General features: G+C 41.4%; 1 protein-coding gene and 1 long non-coding RNA gene across 7 annotated transcripts in view; one reads left to right on the forward strand and one right to left on the reverse strand.

The window, feature by feature from the left end:
• Window positions 1-767: 767 nt before the first annotated feature.
• LOC137140252 (uncharacterized) lies at window positions 768-4,835 on the reverse strand. Of its 2 annotated transcripts, none has more exons than XR_010916434.1 (3): window positions 4,606-4,835; window positions 4,197-4,314; window positions 768-2,732 (listed from the first exon to the last, which is right to left on the reverse strand). It is a non-coding gene; the product is annotated as an uncharacterized lncRNA (long non-coding RNA). The 2 variants fall into 2 exon arrangements; XR_010916435.1 differs by having other exon boundaries at window positions 4,197-4,374.
• Window positions 4,836-7,884: 3,049 nt separating this feature from the next.
• vps13d (vacuolar protein sorting 13 homolog D) overlaps window positions 7,885-24,938 on the forward strand; it is a 44,533-nt gene continuing 27,479 nt past the window's right edge. Inside the window, exons 1-26 of one of the 5 annotated variants that reach the window (XM_067526089.1) lie at window positions 7,885-8,435; window positions 8,540-8,682; window positions 9,730-9,892; window positions 10,059-10,136; window positions 11,629-11,819; window positions 12,146-12,226; window positions 12,725-12,841; window positions 13,376-13,480; window positions 13,998-14,168; window positions 14,487-14,587; window positions 14,709-14,877; window positions 15,751-15,852; window positions 16,079-16,265; window positions 16,485-16,667; window positions 17,252-17,382; window positions 17,498-17,552; window positions 18,040-18,207; window positions 18,420-18,550; window positions 18,634-18,766; window positions 18,900-21,173; window positions 21,250-21,401; window positions 21,963-23,018; window positions 23,149-23,239; window positions 23,351-23,477; window positions 23,767-23,947; window positions 24,060-24,242. In XM_067526089.1, coding sequence (XP_067382190.1) covers window positions 9,796-9,892; window positions 10,059-10,136; window positions 11,629-11,819; window positions 12,146-12,226; window positions 12,725-12,841; window positions 13,376-13,480; window positions 13,998-14,168; window positions 14,487-14,587; window positions 14,709-14,877; window positions 15,751-15,852; window positions 16,079-16,265; window positions 16,485-16,667; window positions 17,252-17,382; window positions 17,498-17,552; window positions 18,040-18,207; window positions 18,420-18,550; window positions 18,634-18,766; window positions 18,900-21,173; window positions 21,250-21,401; window positions 21,963-23,018; window positions 23,149-23,239; window positions 23,351-23,477; window positions 23,767-23,947; window positions 24,060-24,242 — 6,264 coding nt within the window. In that variant the 5' untranslated portion in view covers window positions 7,885-8,435; window positions 8,540-8,682; window positions 9,730-9,795. The remainder of the gene's footprint in view (window positions 8,436-8,539; window positions 8,683-9,729; window positions 9,893-10,058; window positions 10,137-11,628; window positions 11,820-12,145; window positions 12,227-12,724; window positions 12,842-13,375; window positions 13,481-13,997; window positions 14,169-14,486; window positions 14,588-14,708; window positions 14,878-15,750; window positions 15,853-16,078; window positions 16,266-16,484; window positions 16,668-17,251; window positions 17,383-17,497; window positions 17,553-18,039; window positions 18,208-18,419; window positions 18,551-18,633; window positions 18,767-18,899; window positions 21,174-21,249; window positions 21,402-21,962; window positions 23,019-23,148; window positions 23,240-23,350; window positions 23,478-23,766; window positions 23,948-24,059; window positions 24,243-24,938) is intronic. The other 4 variants (XM_067526088.1, XM_067526091.1, XM_067526090.1 and 1 more) reach the window with 4 other exon arrangements.

Below are 24,938 nucleotides of genomic sequence, written 5' to 3' on the forward strand. Positions count from 1 at the left end.
ACCTTCGCAAAAAAGAGGAATTTGTCTGAAAATAAAATTATTCCAACTTATGAGCAACACTTTATGAGACTATATCATCTTAGAATACAATGTATTGGAAATCAGCTCCACCCTCACATGTCAGTGGATTCATTATTATTATTATCCAGTAATATGGCTCAAGCCCTGGACTTCAGACCTAAATCCTGAAAGGCTGTTGTCAAAGGTGAGAACCTGAAAATTAAAGCAACTGTAGACTCTTAACGAATAAACGTGGGGCCTCGTGGCTCAGTAGTAGAGCATAGGGCTGGGACGCAGAAGGCAGCCGGCTCCAATCCCACCCCACCAGACATGGCCCCACCCAGCAACAAAGGGCCTGTGATGCCAGTCCCGAACCTGGATAAAAATAGGAGGGTAATGGCAGGAAGGGGATCCGACGTAAGAACATGTTCCACTGTAGCGACCCCTGAAGGGACAAGCTGAAAGCTGTTGATCTTTATTCCTGGTTAGACTCTACAGTCCATTTGTTCACACTTCTCCATCAAGGATCTCAACCTAAATGTGAGCTTTGTTCTTTTTCGGTCACTGCCATATTTGTTTTGGAATGTATGAGAATTTCTGTTCTCTCAGGATTTGCTCAACTGCGATAGATGGATGAGAATTTTACTGTCCAGCAACTGAAACTAGAAGAAAAACAGTGGTAACAAGACGTCTCTAGTCCTTAGGACTTGTCTACTTCTGTGGTGGAATTGCTGAAATAAAGGATTCAAACACACATATTTACCCTTCAGGTTTTATTAATTCACACTTTTATCAGAGATCATCCCACAGGACGAGCAGTGAGTTCATTTTGTCACAGATACACGTGTATCCTCTAATAGTATTTTGGGAAAAGTGCAAACTGGGACATGAAAAGTTGCTCCTGCTCTTTTATAAGACAGGGTGTATATATATATAATGTGTTATATATTCAGTAATACAACAGGAATTTGTTCCTCAGTTTATTATTTCCTCCTCAATTACAATTAGATCAGAACTTTCCGAGTTACACAGCATAAACGCACTGAACAGTAAATAAACAGCTGCTAAATACACTTTTTGCTAAATATGAGGAGATATATTATCTATAGTTACATAATCAGTGATGACAAAAGAAATAGAAACAGAAACAGAAACAGAAGTTAAAAACTTAAAGAAGCACACTGGTCTTTTTCCAAAACAATTGTCTTTTAGATTAGATTAGATTAGATTAGATTCCCTTTATTGTCATTGCACAAGTATAATGAAATTAAGCCACAAGGTCAAACTGTGCTAATAAAAATAACAATAAATAGCAAATAAAAAGATACACACATACATAGTGCCGCATATGCTTGTAAAGATAAAATAATGAGAAATGATTGCACCTATTCCAAACACAGAAACAATAATAATTGTTGCACCTAGAGCTATTGAGTGAAAGCTACTTAACAGTCTGGTTGGTCTTGTACGAACTGTCCAACAACGTCTGCCTGAGGGCCGGGTTTCAAACACATGGTGTGATGGACGGGATGAGTCCTTCAGAATATTTTTTTACCTTCTGGAGGCAGCATGACGTGAAAATGTCCTCTAGGGCTGCTAATTGTGTTTTTATAAATTGTCTCTGCAGATCTAACCCTCTGATGATTCTCTGCAGAACCTTCCTATCAGCAGCAGAACTGCTGCTGAACCACACGAGGATGCCAAGAGTCAGAATGCTCTCCACAGAGCAGGGACAAAAGGTCGATCTTTCTGTGAGCTCTTCTTTCTAAAATCAATGATCATTTCCTTGGTTTTCACAGTGTTCAAGGCCAGGCTGATTAATCCACACCCCTCAGCTAGGTTGTGAACCTCGTCTCTGTAAGCCATCTCGTCACCATTTCTGGTCAGAACAACTACTGTGGTGTCATCTGCAAATTTAATTATGTCATATTGGTGTTGCTGATGGGCCAACAGTCAGAGAGCACAGTAAAGGGCTGTCAGTGTGAGCTGGCTTATGATTGGTCCCAGGCCTCCACCCTAACCTCAGTCGCGATCTGTCTTTTTCGTTGTGTGTTTGCAGAACTCTACAGGAAATTCCATATTAGACTCGGAATCATGGCTTTGCCTGTCAAACTCTTTCATTGTGCTGTGTGGGTGAGTGGACCAAATCAGCTGCGTCCCAATGTGGAGCTGCGTGACCTCGAGTACATGTGTCCACCTCCTTAATGGGCACCAAACGAATCCCCGCACAGGAACTGATTTTTCAATGACTAGCTGACCTTTAGCTGAACAAATGTACTTTATAACAACTACTGTAACTGCCGGCATTGTTATATATCTGTACTCGTGTCTTCTCACAGTTAGTCCAAAAATAAAGAACTTTCCCTTACTTTCCAAGTCTTGGACTGTGAAACTACTCCAGTTTTGAAGTTTACAGTACTTTTTGAAAATGATGTGAGTTAATTTGTGAGGCATGAGTGGAGTGCAGTGTGTCTCCTCTTTTCCCCTACAGGTCCAGATGGGCTTTGGAACCTCTGGGGCGTTATGAGTTGCGTCGTTGGATGGTTGGATGGACCCTCCTGCAGTGGCTGGTATGAATCCAGGTTCCACTATCTAGCACTTTTACTGTCTGAGCTTTCGTAAGCACGAAGATCCTCGCCACCTTCCAAGTCCTTCACCCCTATCAAGTCTCCTGGCTTCAGATCCTGCAGGTTTCCCAGGAGCTTCTATAGCAGGGCAGCCTGTGAGCAAGTCTGAAACCAGAAGACAGGTTTGCACAAGATCTTTATCTTTCATTGCAACACTATCCATTTTGAGGGAGTTAATCTTTTCTGGTCTTATCACAGCCAAAGCGACACCTCAAAAAGACTCAAACCACCTCCACCTCCGGCGGCCCATGATCATGGGGGGTCGGACACAGAAACCTCATTGATTCTATCAAAACAGGACAGAAACTAAATTATGTCTCAAGCCCAAATCATATGCAATTGCACAGCCCAAACAAATGTATGGACTTGCTGCACCACTTTACCCAAAGACCACTAAACTTTCCTGTGGCCATCTCACAAACACGCTGGTGTGGTGTCCTTATTGTGGACTGCTGAATGCATTAAGGTGTATGTTCTGGGTTAGCAGTGACTTTATTCTCACCACTAATGAAGCCTGCAGTGCCTGGATGTTTTCCTTGGCTCTTGTGCGGCGTCTTGGATGTTTTGCTGCTGACTTCGTAAAGGTTTTCAGGAAAGTTGGCGACTTGGCTACTAGCTAATCAGCCATGTTTTCCCAGTTTAAAGATAACAGTTTATGCTGACGTTATTGTAAACCGTCCAAGATTAATAAACATCAGTCATCTTCTTCCTCATCTATTCTGGAATTTCCTTGAAAGGTCAGGAGAGTGTTAAGCTTGTTGAGAGCTTTAAACTAACTTCAGGTCAATAAAAAGTTTTATTAAGCTCATGCGATGAATGAACAGGACTCACAGTAACAGGCCTCAGTGTGTTTGGTGCAGCTGAACCCAACTATCAACAAGGTTTGATACGTAGATTAGTGGGTTTAGTCATTACAGCTTTGGGCAAATACTTTTTTTTTTACATCTTTGTAAACATGTTAAAATTTGTGTGAACATCCTAAACTATTTATCCTGAAATATACAGCATGTAAATCCTGAAAGAATCAGGATGGAGCAGACACTATTTCACATTACTGGGGTAAAGTAGCTCTAATAACCATCTGTCAGCCCATTGGTAAAAAAACATGTGGGCTATGCCTTTTTTATTATTCGGGTACGTTTTGTTGAAATAAACTACAGAAAAATATAGATGTTTCAAAGGTGACATTTCAGTGAATAACCAAATGAGTAACTAGCTTCCTAAAGCAAGAAGACGAAGATCATGCAGCAGTCAAATCTTCTCTTCACCACCACTACAATTTAGACAAACGTCCACTGATTTCAGAAAGCGGCAAGTCACAACAAAGCGTAAATTTCCTAAAGAAATGTTCGTTATTTAATGTCCATAAGAACAAGTTTCCGATGTTTAAGCGCGTGTGTCACTTGTTGCTTTGGTAAACCCACTGAGGAACAGGTAAAGGTGGCTGTGATCATTTTACTCTTATGATAATTAAGGAAAACAGCATCAAGGATGATGGTGATAGAGATAACAACTTTCTATAAACGGTGAGCTGACGAATAAAGAAATAAGCAGGGAATCTGTCCTCACCTGATAAGTAGCAGTAGCACACAAAGGGGTGGATTTTGATTCAGAAGCAGATCCCTTTTCAACACAGTCATTAAACGGCAGAACTGCCTCCTGCCCCTTCACTCACTTCATTTTATGTCTGGTCAGACAGGAAGCAAGGATTACATTCATTTGACTTTTCCTTCCTCTCCGTCTTCCTCTGTGTGTTTGTGTGTGTGTGTGTGTGTGTGTGTGGTGTGTAGAAGTAGAGACATATTTTAATATTGAGAGGTCAAAAGGACGTTTACATTGATAAATCTATATACATATAGAAATCCCACTTTCAGAAAAGTTGGGTTGTGTGTTACAGGCAACATCTGTTGGAGGCAATTGGAGGTTTTGTTGTTTCTTCTCGCTTTGGTTTTCTTTTCTCTCTCTCCTCTCCACTCACCTCAACCAGTCGCCGCAGGTTTCCTCTGTGTGGATTTGCTGGGTTCCTCTGTAATCCTCTAAGGTCTCGACCACACATTGTGAACTGCTTTGAGATGACTCTTTTGTGACAGTTAAACTGTGTGCGGTGCTCGTGAGTTAACAGTTTGTACGAACGCGATCCCAGTTCTCCCTCATTGTCTTCACCTAACTCAAGCTAAGAACGTGCGCCATTACGCAAACTCTGCCCGAACCCCTCCGCCAGCAAAATGAGCAAATATTTCAACATCTAATTTGTTGTCTTTGTGGTATTTGCACTTCTTGAATGTCATCACATTTTATTTTTATTTACATTTTAAACCGTGTCCCAACTTTTCTGAGAATTGGGTTTGTGTGTACTGTGTACAAATAATCAGAAAACAGACGGATTGAATCCATGTTCCATCCCTTTATTATTAGTGTCCCAGCTTATTGTAACCGTAACGCTATCTTGTATCACACGGCCCAAAGTGAATAAACTTCCAAACTTCCAAAATCCACCAACTTTACTGTGTGGACCTAAACTCCCTGAACTCTGTTCTGTATTCCTAGGAACTAGGAGATAAATTCAGTGGAAAAGGACAAAAACATAGATTATGAATAGTTAAACAAGAAGGGGTTTTGGCAGGAAATTTAAACGTTATGTTGATATTGAGCAAGTGTTATCTCAGTGAATTTGGATGTGAAGTGAATTTTAATCTTAAACTTGAACTAACACTTGTGCTTGTAACACTTGCGGGACCGTGCACAACAGTGGTCAAACCTAATCATGCAGGAGCTCAGGTGGCAGTCGTCATGGTGATCGCATCCCCGTTGATAAATTTCATAAAAATTACAAATATTACAAATTTTTACTGGCTAAATGTTAATGAAAATAATTCTTTGTTTATCTCTTTTAGCGAGTTGAAAATAGGGGAATGCAAACTTCTTCACTTCACTGTAAGAATTCTGCCTTTGTAACCTCTTTCTACACTGCTGCTGAAATTACAAATGCATTGATTTATGGAAATGGAAAGTAGCAAATACATTGACATCGAACAGTTGTATTTAGTCTCTCACAGTTCTTGGTTAAGTTAAAGAAGATTATGATTCTGCCTTAACACAGAAAAAGCCAAAGATGGCTTCAGACACAACGTGTTTGGTCGACTTTTAAAAAAACCAAAGAGATTCTTTGGCCTCAACCAAGCTGCTTTTGTTGCCTAAACCTAATCACACATGGAACCTTTGAGTAGAGTCCACTGCCCATCCATCCAATTGGCTTTCATTAATCAGTGCAGTACTTTGTTCATTACAGAAATGGTTCGGCAGCAGATCAGTATTCAGCCTCTGATTACACTGTAATACTGTACCCTGCTTTTTCATCCTGTTGTCCTGAACTTCAGACTCAATGCTACAATGACTGACAATTATGAGGTACTGAATGGAGTCCAGTTGACATGATTCAATCTTCTGACTGCTATTCAATATAAATCACAGTTTGTTTTTTTTTATTGCTCACATACAACATACATGAAGAAACACAGGCTGTAAGTGAAAACTCAGCCAGTGATGGGCAGATCCACTTCAACCAAGAGATGACTTTCTGTTTAGTAATTCATGCTTTCGAAAATTGTTTAGATTTTTCACCGACTGAAACTTGAACAGGACAAATTTCACTGACTTGCTGTATTGCTGAGCATGTGACAATGTCTTGATTCTTTTTTCTTCTACGACTGTTTTTCATTTGGTTTCGTGCTATATTCTATTCCGAATATGTTTATTCTGTGCTGTGGAACATTTATGTACTGTACTTTCATAATATCTCATAAAATTCAAATCCAGACTTCAGAGACTTATTAAGTTGTTGCTTTATTATTGTTGTACTTAATATTTTTTGGGTGCGTGCATTTTCTTTGTGGGATCCACAGTGTTTTCTCAAGCTGTTGTGGACGTTTTTCCGTCAATGTTCGTCCAAACACAGCTGCCTAAACAAGAATCACTCCCCAATTTGTCAAAGTAAATTAGAGTCAGGAAATGAAAATATTTACACTGTTTCACTTTTTTAAAAGATTTAACAATTTCCCAAACAACGGGCCAAGTTTGGGGACAATCGTTCCCAAAAGTTCCAAGAGGTGCAATAGTTTTAGTTGTTATCTTCCATCCAAATTAAAATAAATGATCAGCTTTTTTGCCTAACAGAGGTCGGAATTTATCCTATTGTATTTTATCAAATAATAAAAAAAGAAAATACCATGTGTGATGTATCAGTTGTTGGACCTGGAAAAAGTCATCACAGGTCATTTGATGGACACTTTTATCCAAAGCAACTTAAAAGTTTCATATTTAAGTCAAGGAGAAAACGATAAAGCAAAAACCTATGAGAAAAACTGCTTCCATTTCATGAGATGAAGTGCAAGAAAGTTTAAAGACAGGATGTCTTTCTTAAGATTTAGGAGCATAGTATTGTCCCTACTGTCCTCGCCACGGCGATCTTAAGACTCCTGTCTTTAGTTAAACTACAATCCATTTTTGGTATATAACAAAACCTGTGTGTCTTTGCATATCTCACAGGGTAGATTTCAACAGGTCTCAGTACAACTGTGCCTCTCTGTGGAGGAAATGACAAATTGTAATCCTGTATCTTTTTTCCATGATCTTAAGCAAGTAATAAAGAGCAGTAGAGCAATTGATACACAAAATAGGAAAGAGACAAGAGAATTACTCCTACATAGCCCAGAGAAAACTGAGACAAAGTCCTAATTAATATATTAGGGGCAAACCCAATATATTAAACTGAAAAGGACCAGGGACAAAAAAGAAGTAATTCAACAAACTTTGTTCATGTTTAAAACTTAAACAGGAGCAGTTGTACACTAGTTGCCGGGGGCAGTGGTCCGATTCCCCTCTATTTCTGTCCATGTAGCAAAGTGTCCTTGGGCAAGACACTGAACTTCAATTGGAACTGGATCAGCAACTTGCAGGGTCGCTCTGCTGTCATTAGTTGTGTCTGAGAATGAGAAGCATCATTGTAGAAAACTACTATTTTGATGTGCTGATCATTTACCATTTGTGAGTCTGTAAAATAAAATTATAAATCTGTAAAATGAGGTTTTCTACTGCATATACAGCAAGTATCATACTGTTTGTGTATATGTACGAAAATCTGAAAATAGCTGTGTATTCATCAATAGAAAAATTCCATTATAACGTCCGCTGAAGACGAATCTGCGTTTCCCCTTTTATCTTAAACGCAACGCAGAAAGAGGGGTTTGTTTTTGTCACGTGACAGGAAGTGCACGTTGGAAGTTCAACGCTATTAGGAAGTGTATTTATGCTGCAGGGACGCACAACTTTAAAGCATTGTAATACAGCAGTCACCGCTTCGTTCTTTGAGCATTAACTGTGTTTTCTATGAAAACGAACCCGGTTGCCGCTGCCTCTGAGCGCAATTGACCGGCAGCTCTGTTTTCGACTGTGAGCGGTCAACCTTGGCATGCTAGTTTCTAGCTAAGTGGCTAAGCTAACCTAGATCACAGCCTCACCCTGTCAGTATACAGTTACTACAACTACGCCGAGTTTGTGCCTTCTCCCCATGGGGACAGCTTTTCAACGGGCTCGTTTTCATTTTCGCTTTAGCCTAGTTTAGCTAATGTCTGTTGGTTAGTGCCCGATAGCCCACGGAATGTAACGCTAACAGTGCCTGTCGCGTTAGTCCTGTCCTGAGTGGTTTTGACAGAACCACCTTCTGACAGAGGCATTAGGTTTGCACGGACATGGACTCAGTAAAGCCGCGTTCGATAAGTCGATGAAGATTGACAACTGACGTCTTAAACGGTAAGTAACGGTAAATCAACGCCGCACCAGTGCTAACTTAAGCTCGTGGTGGCTAAAGTCGGGTCATTTTTATCATGTGCGTAACTTAAAAGAGTCTGTTACAGTTACTGACACTGTGCCAGCGCCGGAGACGTGAAGGCAGCGAACACGGTCACTGTTTTAACTGGATCTGTAATTAACTGCGAAGAGCTGCCACTGACGACACGACACCAGGCAGCTACAGCCAGTCAGGTGTCTGCCACCAAAGGTGCTAATTCAAGATAAGAGATCGCGTACACGCATAATGATCACTGAATTATCAGTTTCGTGCAACCTCCCCCCTTAAAATATGACACCCAATCCACTGTGGGTGTGATGCACGTTTACTTGAATGTGATGCAGAGTAACCGAAAGTAGTAGATTTGTGAATGGATCGTGGTAAATGGTGGTTGTTTTAAAGGAGCGTAGAATGTACGGAGCCTAATTTCCAACTGCTTTAGCGACAGTGGGGCCTCAGAGTTTGTAAACCCCTTTTCCCTGTCTTTACTTGTGCATCTATACGTGACCTAAACATGCTTAATTTCCCACCAAACCTCCTCCAACGAGATAAAAGGCAAAAAACTAATTGCAAGCATTTAGTTATTTACTGGGAAAAATGATGCAATGTTAAGTATTTGTGTGTGAACCCGTGCCTTCGTTTTTTTTTGCCATGCAGCTATAACTTTAAATAAATCTTTCCTCCGTTTATCTGCTGTGCAAATGGACTTGGTGGGGATTTCAGCCAATCCCCCTTTACACAACAGGAGAACATTCTTTCGACAACCTGGTTTATCCAAATGGTTTTAACCAAACTGCAGACAGGCAGCTATGTTCTTTTTGGAGAGTACTTTGTCCTCGCAGCTCGGCCATGCGCACTGTTGTTGTTTAAAGTTCTCCTGACGTTGGACTCATGAACATTGATATTAGCCGCAGCAAAATAGGCCTTTAGTTTAGACTATTAGGCACCTGGTTCCTGGTGTGACCACTCCTTGGGAGGAAAATCTCCTTTTTGCAAGCCATGACATACATCTTCACACCTGTGTTGTCAAGATCAGACTTTAATAGCCTAGAGCCAGATTTCTCGTTTTTTTTTAATTAGGGCAATGGGTCTCAGACTCACACCTGATGTTATCCCATAGACTGAAACATCTGACTAATTCTAGAGGGTTACATACTTTCGCCACAGACAAATTGATTTGTTCTAAAGGGTACACGAACATTCAAACACCATTGTAACGAGACAAGTAAAATATTTGTCCTGTGTTTAATTTTTCAGACAGACTACTAGAAGGGAGCCTTTCATCAGTACAGTTTTGGCTCTCAGCGTCCCTGTGCCGTCAGGATGTTGGAGGGCCTTGCTGCCTGGGTGCTTAACACATACCTGGGAAAATATGTCAGCAACCTCAACACCGATCAGCTTTCCATTGCCCTTCTGAAAGGTAACTACACATGATTCTATTGCATCTGTACATCGGAATCAGCTCTATCCTAATAAGAACAAGTGTGCAGTATAGGTTCAGTTTGGTTCTAAGCGGATGCAGTACAGCCAGCGTTTGGAATATTTACCTGGAAAGGAATGAGCCGGTGCTTTCTGTCTTTTCTCAGGTGCAGTGGAGCTGGAGAACCTTCCTCTGAGGAAAGATGCCCTCCGAGAGTTTGACCTGCCATTTGAAGTCAAAACAGGTGAAACTCACTGCCACATATTTATATAGTTTATACCATCAGCCTTGCAGCTTGTTTCATTTTGCATAAAAATACAAGATCGCCAAAATTGTTTGGTGTACAAAGCAATGAACTGTATATTGGAGCGAATCTGTGCCTGGGCAATCGCTAAATGAAGTGTGATCATTGTGGGAGACTATACTGTTTTACAGAGAGGTGATTCTGGCCTTTGTGTAGCTTTATTGATATTGAAGTGCTGCAATAAATAATAGAAAACCCTATTAGTATAATGCAACACAACACAGTTACATCCTCTACAATGATCATACAGTTCAATCAGCACCTTAAACAATTTCAACAGAAACTGAACATCAAAATCTTCCTAAAGTGAGGATTTAACAGAGTGCATTCGTTTCAGCTTCGTGCACCCGGCTGAGCGTCTTTGGTGATTTAAAAATACTACAGGGTTTACTACATATTCTTCTTTTACTTCTCTATGTATAATATTTTTAAAATATGAATTAATTCTAATCTGGTTCTGAAGTCTTTTCACACTTCTTTGCTCAATGTAATTTTAAACTACTTGAAATAGTTCAGATATTTACAATATTTACCAAATGTTCCTTCAAGATTAGCATATTTGTTATTATTCATTCATAATTTATGTGATGCTACAGGAGAGAGGAAAAAACCTCTGTTATATATGAGCCATCTGCTTTCCCGGTCTGTAAAGATCTGCATCACCCATTAAATTATACATATTGTTCGACCACTACAAATCACAACATCACCAATCAAATGTGCAGAGAACTAAATCGGGATTTTCCTGTCTGGGGACGTGCAGAGGAGTAGCATTCTTTGCATTCATGCCTTTTTCACAATGACTTGAGTGTGAGGGTGTTTTGAGAAGTGCTTTTTATAGAGAACTTCAGTAAGTTTGATCTTTCAGAGACAGAAAAAGGAATGAAAGGAATGCTGATGTGTAAAGTTTGCAGATCTTTAACTCCTGTGAATTCTTTTACAATTCTCTTTAAAGCTGCATTAACGTTTTTTTTTTTGTATTTTTTTTTTTTTGCACGATAAACAAAAGCAACATTGTCTGTGCAAATATTGCTTTCACTTTTATATACATCGTTTTGCAGCTTTAGTACAGTTTAGGATAAGATTTCTAGCTTCTTAGCAGCTCCCTTCTCGTGAGCAAACAGATGTTTGTGTGTAAAATCAGTGGCCGTTTTTATTGAGGCCCTAAATTACAACTTATAACATTTGTTTTTGTACTTTAACAAGCAGTGAATGACATAAAGAATAGTTTAACCCAGTGGCCATAACTGAACTCTTTGAATGTACATTTTTACTGACACCCTCCCTTGTTTTAGGCTCAGACACGTGTGACTTTTCTGTGGCCTACGTTCGGCTGATCTAGTCTGAATTGTTTGTCATATTTGTCAGCAGTTGGATGTTAGTGACTTCTTCAGCTTCAGTCTGATCCACGCATCATGTTCTCTTTCCACAGGCTTCATTGGAAAGATTACTCTCCAGATCCCCTTTTACCGGCCTCACAGTGACCCATGGGTCATCTCCATGTCCCAGCTCAACCTCATCATTGGCCCGGCCCAGCTGCAGGATTACGATGCAGAGAAGGAGCGAGAGGAGGAAAGCGAGCGCAAAAAACGTCTCCTCAAGGCTCTGGAAGACAAATTCAAAGTAGGCAGATCCACACAGCACAAAAAAACAAATGTCTTTCTTTTTGTTTTGTCCAAACAACTAGTAGTTAGTTTTCAGGTCTTGAATGAGCATTGCAGCCTAACATAGACAGCAGTTAAGTATAACACATCGTTGTCCACATCAGCTTATGATATTCATTAATGACTATATACTTTTACCATTATTAATGATAACAATGTATGTAAAGATTATTCTGTAAGTAATCAGACCTCGTGACTATTTGTACTATGTGTCGTGTTTTAGATCTGTAGACGTTAACATGCTTTTTTTTCCTCCCTTAATTGCTTTATGTTTGGCTCTTCCAGAGTGAGTGTGAACAGAGAGGAGAGTCTTATTGGTACTCAGCCACTGCCTCAGTGGTCACCAGGATTGTGGAGAACATTGAGGTAAGCGATCCACCATTAAATACAAGACCTAGTTCTATTTATTTCACAGGCAATGCATGTGTTCTGTTGATCAGCTGGAACAATGCCCCTCTCCAATAAACACTGTTAGTAAGTTGTGTAGTGTGTCCATAGGAATGAAAGAAAAGAAAACAGGCATCATATAAAGGAAAGATGAGCAAAATATGAAACTGTAACAACACAAATTATCACAGACAACATTGGTTTAAAGGATAGTTTCACGGTTTCTCCACAATTGTATTTAAAAAAAAAACAACAACTATTCAGGTCCACATGGGAACACACCTCATTGAAACTTGCTTGGTGTGATGAAGTGCTTATGATACAGTATGATACATGCATCCTAACAAAGGAAACCTTACTAACACCAAAGTGTCAGCACAGTCCGTATCCTTTTAGCTGTAGTAAACTTGCCCACAGTGTGTAGTTTTTATAGTTTGACCCCGAGTTACAGATTGGACACTGTTTTTATGTTTGCAGCTGAAGATCCAAGATGTGCATCTTCGATTTGAGGATGACTTCTCCAACCCAGAGAAACCGTTTGCCTTTGGGGTTTGCATCAACAGTGTATCAGCTCAGAACCCCTCCAGGGAGTCGGCAAGTGTTTGTAACCTCATTTTGTAAAAAAAGTTTTTTATTTCATTTGGGCATTTAATAGATCAGGAAAGTGTATAGTTTATTGTACATGGAATGAAAAATATCTAATACCTGTGCCACTGTCGGGTATCAGGTCCAATGTTGCTCTTGTCTACACCTTTTACCATGTTAACATCAAGTTGGTGGAGCTATGGCTGTGGTTTGGAGGTGCTTTAAGATCAGTGATAATGACATCTAGAAGTAATGACATCATCAAGTTTGCATCCGCTTGACAAATTATCATCCAGCATGATGAAAATGTCTCACAGAACAACACATAAATCGAATGTTACTACATTACCATGACAACATATGAGGTTGTTGTTTCTGATGAAAATGCATCAAATTAAATAAGTTCACTTCCTCTTCAAGGGCATTTGTAAGTTGTGGTGGTGTGTTTTTTTCCTAGTAGCCCATTTATACCAGCTGCCTCTGGAAATATCTCTTGGATTAATGACTTGATTCCTGACTTGACTTGATTCTATGTGTTTTTAGATCCAGAAGCTCCTCCGACAAAAGCAACTGGAGATCGAAGACTTCTGCGTCTACTGGGACACAGAGTGTGAAATCCTTGGGAAGCTGCCTGCAAATCAGATCCAGGTCAGGCGTGTGTTCACCTTTACTTAGAATCCGGCTCCCTGGACACAAACGTTTGGGTTTGCTTCTAAGCTGAATCCTAGCTGAGAGTTTGCCTTGTTATCTGGAGTTTATCCTACTTTTTACCTACCTTGGTGAGACAGGGGAACAGAGACATCCCCGCAACTTGAGGCACACAGTGCAGCATACAGCGTTAAATGTCCAGAGTTTATAAGTACTTATTATAAGGTCCACGTCCAGGTGCATTAAAGCAATAGGTACCCACTTGTATGTAGGACGTAGACCCACAACACTTAAACACTATGCGAGAATCATAACATATAGTAATTTATGGAGCACAACAGAAAAGCTGCTTGATGGGACAGTAGTGGAGCATAACGATTAAAACTGATTTTGAATGAGGACCTGGGAGGATGGGGGGAAAAATCAGGTAAATGTGATTGAATTGTCTAGGCTCTGATTCTCTTCAGAACAAGATACAGTTTTATATGATACAGTTTGTTTTTTATTAACTGTACAGGAGGCGATGACCCAGTGTATGCAGAGCCGCGAGCATCAGTACATCTTTGAACCTGTTTCTGCCTCGGCACTGCTCAGAAGAAACGCCTCCAAAGAGCCTCTGAGGTCTCGTCACTCTCCGCGGATTGAAGGCCAGGTTCAGCTGGAACCCATGTCCCTACGCCTGTCGCAGGTCTGCGTAGCACCTGATGCCCTTCTCTTTTGGAGCAGGCAGATTTGGGGGGGGGGATGAAAACAATACAGACAAATATGTTTCAGAGAATTTAGGGAACTATAATACAAAACCTGCCACAACAGCATTGCTAACATGATAGTTTGTATATGCTGTGGATCATGTCAGCACTGCCAGTTGTTTACAGCACTATTAATTAATTTCATATTCTTGTAAACTACTGCCTTTGGTTTTGTTTAGCAGATGTCAGATCATCAGTTTCAGGAGCATTCGAACACAAAACTGACTGGTTGTGTGTCTGTGTTAATTGTCCTTCAGGTACAATACCAGCAGATCATGGCCTTCCTTAAAGAGCTGGACCGCCGGGAGAGAGAGATGCTTTACCGAAAGTGGAGACCTAAAGTCCCTATTATGGGGAAGTAAGTTCACACTCACGCTATTTTCCTGCTTAGCCATAAGAGTTTGGCACATTGGATTTCACTACATTTAGTGTTTGCCTAATAAACTGTGAATCACTCAATCAAGTTTTTTTTCCCGTAGCTGTCAGCAGTGGTGGATGTTTGCCATCCAGGCCAACCTGAGCGAGATCAGGGAGCAACGGCGGCGAGACAGCTGGGAGTTTGCACTGCAGCGGGCCAGAGACGCCCAGACCTACACCAGCCTCTACTTCAGAAAGCTAAAAGCAGTCCCACTGACTCCTCAAGAGGAGGTACTGCCCTGGAATACACTCAGATACAATACATATATACAGTACATATCAAAATAAGAAGTCTGAACAACAGCTACTAACACTTTTTATTATGTGTTGGAATATCCATCAAATTCCCACTCAGATTACAAGGAGAATTATTTGACTTCTTGTGATAAGTTTAAGATTTTCCACCTAAATATTTAATGTTCAGTTACATTTTTAACAAACAAAACAAACCAAATAGACCCATGGTATCAAACTGCAGCCAGACAGGTTCCAAACCACAGTCACACCTTTAAAAACTATAGAGTTACCACTTATCAAGTTTGTTGCTGTGAGGTGACAGTACTAACTACTGCAACACCATACTGCCTGTCTTCTGTTATTGTACACTTTGTGTTTTGGACTCTTTGTTGGGGGGCAACATTCGCAGTGGAATTACTGTTAATTATACATAAAAAATAATCGGTAAATAAAACTGAAGACTGCTGGAAATCAAGTGTTAAAAGTTGATCTGAAAGGCTGAAAAAGGGCAGATAGTAATTATCAGGGATAACGATAATGTTGCACAGTTGTAGATATGTAATTTGACCGAAGTAGCTGAGTAAAGTTTTAATCTCTGACTTTTCACCTCCACACAACTGCCCAGCTACAGTCAGCTCCTCCAACAATTTGCAGTTCTGTGATAGCCGCAAATAATTTAGCCCTTCAATTCTTTATTGTCTAATCAGTCTGTCCATGTACACTTGCTGTACAGGCTTCCACTTAAATTTGTTTTTAACATTTTTCGCCTGGTCTGGTGCACCAAGCTAAGTGAGTTTTGTATTTTCTTGGTATTTGAGGTCATGTAGAAACACATGAACTCTTTCTCTTTGTCACTTTGTCAACTAGAGTGAGTTGGAACGAGTGGAGGAGGAGCAAACGTTAGAGGAGCTGCAGAGTCTCAGAGAGATTGTCCATGACTGGTTTCGAAACCAGGAAGAGTTCGCAGAGGTAAGCGTATGTATTTCCTACAATTGATCCATTGTATATAGGAAAGAACTTGCTATGCAGACATTGTTGGGAAGACAAATGACTTTCCGCTTTCCTTGGCAAGACTCCTGTTAACTTTACTTTGCCCACAACTATTTGAAAATGGAATCATTAAATGTAGCAGATCTAAGAAAACGCAATGTTGTTATAGTGTCAGTTTGTATTTTTCTCTCGTCTCGTCGTTTAGAAGGTGCGAGAGCCCAGCAGTGATCCCCAGTCCCATTCACCCACCACATCCATCCCTAAGAGTGGGAGTGGGATGATCCAGTACCTTCAGTCATGGTTCCCAGGCTGGGGAGGCTGGTATGGAGATTCCCAAGATCCAGACCGGCCTGAAGAACTCCTGCCGAGTCCATCCTCCTGGGATATTCTAGGTGAGAGAGTCATTCCTGTGCGATGCCAGATTGTTTTATTTTTTTCAATTAAATATTCTATTCTAATTCTTTGGGAAATTGGTGTAATAAGTCTAACTTTTAGATTAAGCGTGATTTTTTTGTATGATCTTATTAAGTGTTAGTTGCGTTGTTATTCCTGATTATATCCTGTAGCATCAGTTTGTGTCTGCTGACCCTGATGGTTTAATGCTTCTCCAGCAGAGACAGAAGACTTGTTTGACCCATTGGAGGACTCTCACACGCTAAACACGTTCACAAAGCGAGACCACCTATTTGCCCGGCTGGAGTTCTTACTAGAGAAGGGGGGAGTCACGCTTTTCCACCAGGACAGGAGGGGGGGCACGCTTCACGAGAGTGGGGTCATTCAATTGGAGTTCTCAGGTATACAAAGGCAGCGTTTGGACATATGGAAACATATTTTTAATTCATCGTCATTGTGCCAGAGCTGTTGGATATTTTTAGTACAAATACAGTTTAGTGTGGGTGATGCGCTTGAAAAACTGTGTACTGCATTACAGTGTAGGTACAGTGTAGGTAGGTGGCTTCAACTTTTCAAATGTAATGCTATTTCTGGTTTGTCTGTTTTTAATCAATAGTAAAATGGGTTTGTGGTTTGTGGAGAATCCATACAGCGCTTATGCTAATAAGCGTGTTGGGGTTTCTAGTTCCTTTTTTTTCACTGTGGTGAGGTCTTTTTTTTGTAACTTACTAAAATGAGCCACAAAAAAACGATACATGTATGAATATATGCTCCATACCAGCACTGAACTAATTGAAGAAGAAGGACAGATTCGACCAATCACAGTTGTTTCTGTCTGTGCATCCTGCTATGGAGTAGGGGCCTCCATAGGGTCTGCACCTACACAGTACTTACACAAAGTGTAAATCCCGCTAAATGTCTCATTGTAAGTGTGTAGTCTAATGATTTCAATGCGTATTTATTTACTTTGACAAACTGTCCACAGGTGTGAAGGTGATTGTGGAGTCTCTCCCACGGTCTGAGTCCTCCCTGCTGTCTGTTAAGCTTGGTGGTTTGTTCCTGAGAGACTTGACTACCCAGGGCACTGTCTTCCCTGTCCTGGTGTCTCCCAAAATGGTAAGCAGTAAGCAGCGATGGTTAAAAAAGTTAATTGCATTTTCCTCAAGCACTAGATCTTTTATTTTACTTTCTTTTACGTGTTGTATCACCAAGTTTTTTTTTGTTGTTGTAGGACAAAGTCATTTTTGCCAATAGCCAGGCATCTGGCCAGTCCAGCACTTCCTCTGGTAAGATCTTTGTTTTCTTTATTTAAACAGTACACAGTACACTGCCCTTATCGGTTTGAATTATTAGTTATGTTTAGCTAACTAACTTCTATAGTCATATAAAGTCTATAGTGATATTTTATAGATTTGTATACATCCGGACGTTTACCATGCAGTTATCCTGTGTTGCTCTGAACGCAATGAAGAAGCTAAAAAAGGACGATCAGTGGACTAAAATATGGATTGAAATTTGGACAGAAAATTCAAGCCATCAGTGTTTACGGGGGTTATACAAAGAATTATTTCATTAATTATTGATATTACATTAATATTTCATGTGTGATATGATGACTACACCCACTACTAACCCACTTTTGCATAGAAAATACCAGTTGAACTTCTCATTGTCATATGAATGTGGGAATAATCATTTTTGGGTGGCCGATTGTGTAGTTAGATAATAAAACATACAATTTGTGTGTTTTTCTGTTGTTTGGGTGTAATGCAGAGTGCTTGTCCTCACCAGTGTTTGAGATGATTTATGAGCGTAACCCTGCAAGGTGCAAGTTTGAGAGAAGACTGGAAGTGAACACTAGTCCACTAAACATCATCTACAACCCACAAGCAATCAAAAAGGTGACTGAGTTCTTCTATAAAGGAAGAGTTCACACATCAGGTAAATACAGACCAGGTTTGCCTTGTTTGGTGCTTGCAATTAGAAATGTACAGATTTAAATACAGTTTATAGATAAGATTTTTTAAAAATGATAAATCAAACCAAATATTTAAAGAATTATTAAATTAACGAGCCAGTGAAGAACAGCGCAGATAAAAATAACTGATCAATCACTGATAAATGTGTATTGAATGTTTTTCTTTGGTCCCTAGGTTTTGGGTATCAGTCAGAGTTGGAGCTTAGAGTTGCAGAGGCTGCCAGGAGACAGTACAACAAGCTGAAGATGCAGACCAAAGCAGAGATTCGACAAACCATTGATCAGCTCCTCATTGGAGAGTTTATTGTAAGAGACGTTTACAGGATGGTCACATGGAATAATTGTCAATTGACTCATTTCTAAATATCACTTTTGTGCTGGATTTGTAGGAAAACAGTAAGCGATGGACAATGAAATTGGACATCTGTGCACCCCAGGTGATTTTTCCTGATGACTTCCAGTCAGGGGACCCGATGCTTGTTGTTGTTGATTTAGGGAGGATTCTCCTCACAAACTGTCAAGGTAAAGCAATTAAAAACTTGTTCCCCCAAAAAAACCAAGTAAACATTTTATCCACAAATAATGTGTCATCAATCCTCTGTGATATTAAACTCAGCTCATATTGTTGTTTTGTTTTGTTATGATTTTTTTGAAGATGACACTAAAACCAACTCAAAGCCTACGCAGCCCGAGGGGGAAGAAATAAGTGATGATGAATATCAGACACCCCTTGCCACACCACCAGAGTCTCCACCGCCTGAACTAGACACATCTGTGAAAACACAAGTCAAAGGCCCTGAACTGCTCAGCCTCAGATCCCCTGAAAATGCACAGACATACAGCAGAAAGCTTTATGAAAAATACTCTTTATCCTTTAAGGACCTACAGATAATGGTCGGTCGCTATAAGGACAACTGGAAACATCTTCAAGAGACTGAAGTAGGTCCTACTCACGTGGTGGAAAAGTTTAATGTGTTACTACAGCTTGAGCAGAGACTGCGCTATACATCAGATCCCCAGCTACCTGGAGCTGTTCTGTCCGGCACTCTACCAGACCTCAAGGTTCATATAAACTTAGAAAAGATGACTGCCCTTAGGAGTTGTTTGGCTAGACTGAGCAGTCCACCTGTGACCGAAGGGGACAAAAGCCAAGAGAGGGGCTCTAATATACAGTCTCCCGACCCGCTTACTCTCCGTCATGACAAGATTTTTCAGAGGGAGGACAGCTCCTGGAAGCTGCAGGATTCAGCCAAAAATCTGACTCAGAGTGTAATGACTTTAGAGCAGCACACACGGGAAGTCCTGGTGGAATCCCGTCTACTGCTGGCTGAATTCAACATTAACTACATGCAGCTTGGGGTGGAAAGCGATGGCCGCTACATATCTGTTCTTAAGGTGTTTGGCACAAATGCTAATTTTGTCAAGCGGCCTTATGATGCTGAAGTTTCTCTGACTGTCCACGGCCTTCTGCTGGTGGACACATTACAGACCTATGGGTCCGACTTCGACCTGCTTGTGGCTTCTCATAAGCATCTTAGTTTTGACATACCTACGGGCAGCCTCAGAGAAAGCCAGCCTTCTTCCCCGGTATCTACCGCTGATGGCAGATCTCCTGAGCATCAGGGCCAAAATACTGAGCATAACCTTGGTTTGACCAATGATAGGATCTCGCCTAGTTGCTTTCTCAAAGATCAGGAAGCTCTCATTAAACTTGAGTACCAGTTTGTGAGCTCAGACTGCCCCTCCATGAATCTGGACAGCTCCCTGCAGGTGACAAGCGTGCAGGTCAACAGTCTGGATATCATTCTCAATCCTGAGACAATGGTGGAGCTACTCAAGTTTCTCCAGAAGTCCTTTCCCAAAGAAGAAAGCACCTGGACCTCATCAGTGCAACAAAATACTGTGCAGTCTTCCAGTGAAGAAGAAGAGGGGACATATCAGGCCACCTATGACCAGAACAAAGAGCTTACTGTGGAGATACACCGCCTTAACCTGCTTCTTCTTCGGACGGTGTCCACTGGCACCGTCCTGACTGCTGAGAAGAAAGGGTTGAAGATTGCCACTGCCAGCATAAGTGGCACAAAGGTTAATGTTTCAATGGGCAGTCGTTTGGACATCAATGGTTCACTTGGATCTATGCAGTTAGTGGACCTTACTCATGAGGCAGGCCGAAGCCAGTTTGTGGTCAGTATCGGCAATGTTGAGGACAGCTCCTCAACTCTTGGTGGATTAACCTTCCTTGCTGACACGAGAGGTTCTCATTCAGAAGCCTTAAATTTTAGCCTTGTGGAGAAAACCCATGGGGAGTGCGCTTTGGAACTTAAAATGGCATCATTGCACTATAATCACTCAGCTAAGTTCCTGAAAGAGCTAAGTCTCTCTGCCAATGAGGTGGAAGACAATTTCCGCTCCATGTTGAAAAGTGCTGCAACCAAAGTGTCGACAGTTCTAGTCAACAAAACAGCAGAGTACAGTGGAATGGTTTCCCTTTTTGAGACTCCCTCACGTAGATCTCGTACTCAGAGTCAGAGCTGGGCTTTTTCTTTTGAGGATGAGGAGGATGTTCCCATGGGAGAACCTGAATCCACCTTAGACACATTCTTGGTGAAACTGACCCTTAATATCAGCATTGAATCGCCAGTTGTTTCCATTCCCCGTAAACATGGGCACCCTGAGCTATTGATTGGCCACCTCGGAAGCATAACAATCCAGAATTTTGTTACTGGGCAGGACTCTGAAGGGGATAAGTTGCAGGTGTTGGTCAAGGATATTCGGTTGTACTCACTCAACATGAGTCATTTGGTTTTGAAGAGGCCACCCAGGGGGGACAACACTGGCACCATGTCACCGTCTCGCAATGGGAGCATCAGTCAGGATGAACCACAGCTTACACGTCATGATTTCTTTGAATCTCTCAGCCGGGGAAAAGGTGAGTGTTACAGAGGTTGCAAGCATACTTTACCCAGCTTGTGACACAAGTTTACAGTATTGACTTTCTTTCTTAGCCTTCCATATATTGAAAGACACCACGATACAGTTCACGTTGGAGAAGGTTCCCCTTGAAGAAGACGCCCAGTTCACCCTCCTCACCACAGAGGAACCCTGCAAGAGCACTGGGATACTGAGAGTTGAGGGCAAATTTGTCAACCCTGTTCAGGTACACACTATATCAGTATTGTATATTCCTTAATATAAGCCAGTATTTAAATAATAGCCATATCTCAAATACTAGCAGTATTAACTGAATACTGAAGCTAAAATGAACGAAGTATAGTCCCCAGTAAATTCCCTGTAACAAATAGAGAGCGAGTTAGATTTATTATCATTCCAACATTTCAACATTGCACTAGTTAAATTACTGCTATAACCAAATTGTTTTTAGTTTCTCTTTTTAACATAAAAAAAAACTAGATTTCACACATTAATTCTAATGTTCTATATTTTTTCATTCTTTCCGTCTATACTGATGGTTTGACTGAGGATATCGGTAAAGGGTTTATGTCCATTACTACCAATGTTTTGCAGTAGAGTACATTACAGAGGAACCCTAGATGTAGTCTTCTTCTGCAGGTAGCCTGAAACATGTAGACTTAATTTTTCGAGTGAGGGTGTGTACAGACCCTCTCATTCTCCAGGACCTATTACACCTTACACTTATTAGTGCTTGGAGTTACTGGCTGTTTATTAACTGCTACTATTTTTGCTATTTTGTTCATAGGTCTTCCTGTGCAAGCCTGTGTATGAACAAGTCCTTCAGACAATGGACAACTTGTCTTTGATTGAGGAGCACCGTGTCACACCAAGTCAACCTCCAACACCCCCACCGCCGACTCCTTCCTCCACAAGACCTCACCGCTTTTCTGACCTCGACGGAGGCCTGTTTGCAAGGGACTCTCCCCATATCACCTTTTCCCAAGCATCGCTCTCATCTCCTTTGCCACTACAGGTTCACAAGCCTGCTCTTCACTCTTCCTCATTTACTCAGCTAAAGATTACTTTCCATGTTGCTGAATTGCAAGTCCAGCTCAGTGCTGATCTTACTCAGGGCACCCAGGGCTTAGTCAGTCTGCGGTTCCAAGATCTGGAGGGAGATTTCACCAAAGACCACCCTCACTTACTGTCAATCCAACTGGCTCTGCGTTCGCTTCTCATGGAGGACCTCTTGGAACATAACCCTGAGTCAAATTACAAACATTTGATGGTTTCTCGTGGGGCCCCCAAACCCTCCAGCTTTAGTCCAAAAGAGTACCTTTCCCAAAGCTGTCCATCATCATCCAATGTTCTGTGTCCAGACATGCCTCGCTCATTGCCTGCCCACATGGAAGAGGCCCAGAATGTCTTCCAGCTCTATCAGAGGCACCCCAGCACCCCCGCATCTAGCAGCCGCAAATCCAAGAGGGACCCAGACTGTCCCAGCACTCCACCTCCCTCCCCTACCCATCATACATCAACTCCTGACCCACCCCCAAACTTTGATGACTCGTTAGTTCATATCAATGTGCTGCTGGTTGACCAGAACCACCCAGAGTTCCAAACGCGGTATGGCAGTGTGGGGCGAAGTGTGGATGTTGACTTTAACTGCCTGGATGTTTTGATCACACTGCAGACCTGGGTGGTTATACTGGACTTCTTTAGCATTGGCTCAACTGCCAATAATCATGCAGTGAGAGTTCCCCCTACATCACCTCAACTTGTCCCAGGAAACCCTCTGTATGAGCCAGAGATTGATGAGGAGGAAATGGCAGAGCCCATTAACACTAAACTGGATCTAAAGGTTAGAATGTTATCCACATCATATGGGTCAAGTTGGTTGAAAATATTTAGATTTTATTTATTATGTTTGCGAGCTGTAAGATTAGAAAACAATGCTTTATGACAAAGCCTGTCCACCCTTTTATTTTTAGGTTCATTCGTTGTCCCTTGTGCTGAACAAGAAACTGAATGAGCTTGCCAGAGCTAGTGTGTCCAAATTGTCTGCCCATCTGGAAATGTTGGGTGTGTATGAGAAACTTAGAAACGCTTTATGCAACATAACTGGCTTTGATGTAAATTGGTTAACTAATGTTAAGAATTGGATCCTATCGTATGTTGTCATCAACATTTCAGATGGCGACCTGGCCTTACAGGGCAGTTTAGGAAGTTTGTCCCTGAGTGACCTGACACCGCATGGAGATCTTTACCGAGAGCGCTTCACCACACAAGGAGGGGAGGCGCTCATTTTCAACATCTATAAGTACATATCACAGCAGTTTCAACATACGTTTACAAGAACTAGGACTATTCTGTGTCCGAAACCACCCCCTACTCACCCATTCCCTTCATTCACGCCACGTACACTGCTTTTACTGATCCCTTGTGGGATACTTTGAGTGAACTACATAGTGAATACATTCACACACAACATTTGGACCCTACTACAAATTGGCGAACACTATATAGTCAGTAGGGGGTAATTTTGGACTCAGCCTCTGTCTTTTTTTAGTATAAGTTTTTAATTCTCCTTGGTATTTCGGTCCATTTAGGTATGGTCAGCCTGATCCTTATCTGGAGCGCGACTGTGACATCAAGGTGTCTTTGCAGATGGCCTCCGTGCAGTATGTCCACACCCAGCGCTTCCAGGCTGAGGTGGTGGCTTTCATCCAGCACTTCACTCAGTTGCAGGACGTCCTGGGCAGACAAAGGGCTGCAATGGAGGGCCAGGCTGTGAGTGCTGCCTGCTGGTTCTCTCTTTACCATGAAAGCCATCTAAGCAACGCTACTTTGCTGTATGAACGTGCTCGATAGAAATGAGAATGTCTGATGTCTCTCCCTGCAGGTGCGGGATCATCCTCAGCGGGCATCCAGGGTTCTGCTGGATATTCAGGCCGGCGCCCCAGTCATTCTCATTCCAGAAAGCTCACGGTCACCAAGGGTCATTGTGGCCAACCTCGGCCAGCTCAGGGTGCAGAACCGTTTCCTGCCTGCTGGTGCTCATGGAACCTTTTCCCTCCGAGACAAGGTAGAGAAACTCACGATGGCACATGCCTTTTTCCCTTCTCTGGTGAGTCATACTGCCAGGTTACTGACTCCTGCATTTTTCTCTGATTGTCCACCGTCTCCAACTTCCTATGACTAATTTTACTGCATTCATTTATGCATTTAACAATATTACCCCAGATTAAAAAATTCAGAATTATGTCATGCCAGCCTAATCAAGCAATGGAAAACCTGCACTGATCGTTTTTCATCGGCTTTCATTTTAGTAACTTATCTAATTTCTGATTTGAAATGCTCAGTTAATACATATCTGCCCGATGGCTTACTGAAGATTGTGATGTGTTGTTCCATAACTAAACCTTGCAGTGCTTCCCACACGTTTTGATTATACTTGTGGTGGTATCTGACTAGGCGGGAGGGGTGTGGTGGGGCTTGTTAACAGGGCAGGACACTACAGTAAATGTGCTTATTTAGTCAAAGATCATCAAGTATTTTAGTTTGTATATACTGTATTAACTTCCTACCGACCTTGGAACACATTATTATCCAAGAGCTACTTGCTTTGAATTAAATACTACTGAATGTCCCGATTCAGAAATATAATTCATTTTTGGATTTGTTGACATCGGGATATTTTGAAACGGATGCAAGGTCAGCTGACGGTTTTACAAGAGAAGAGGTTTTAAATCTACTTAGCGAGTTTTGGGGACTACAGAGA

Source organism: Channa argus, chromosome 13, assembly GCF_033026475.1.
Source record: "Channa argus isolate prfri chromosome 13, Channa argus male v1.0, whole genome shotgun sequence".
Classification (NCBI taxonomy): Eukaryota; Metazoa; Chordata; class Actinopteri; order Anabantiformes; family Channidae; genus Channa; species Channa argus.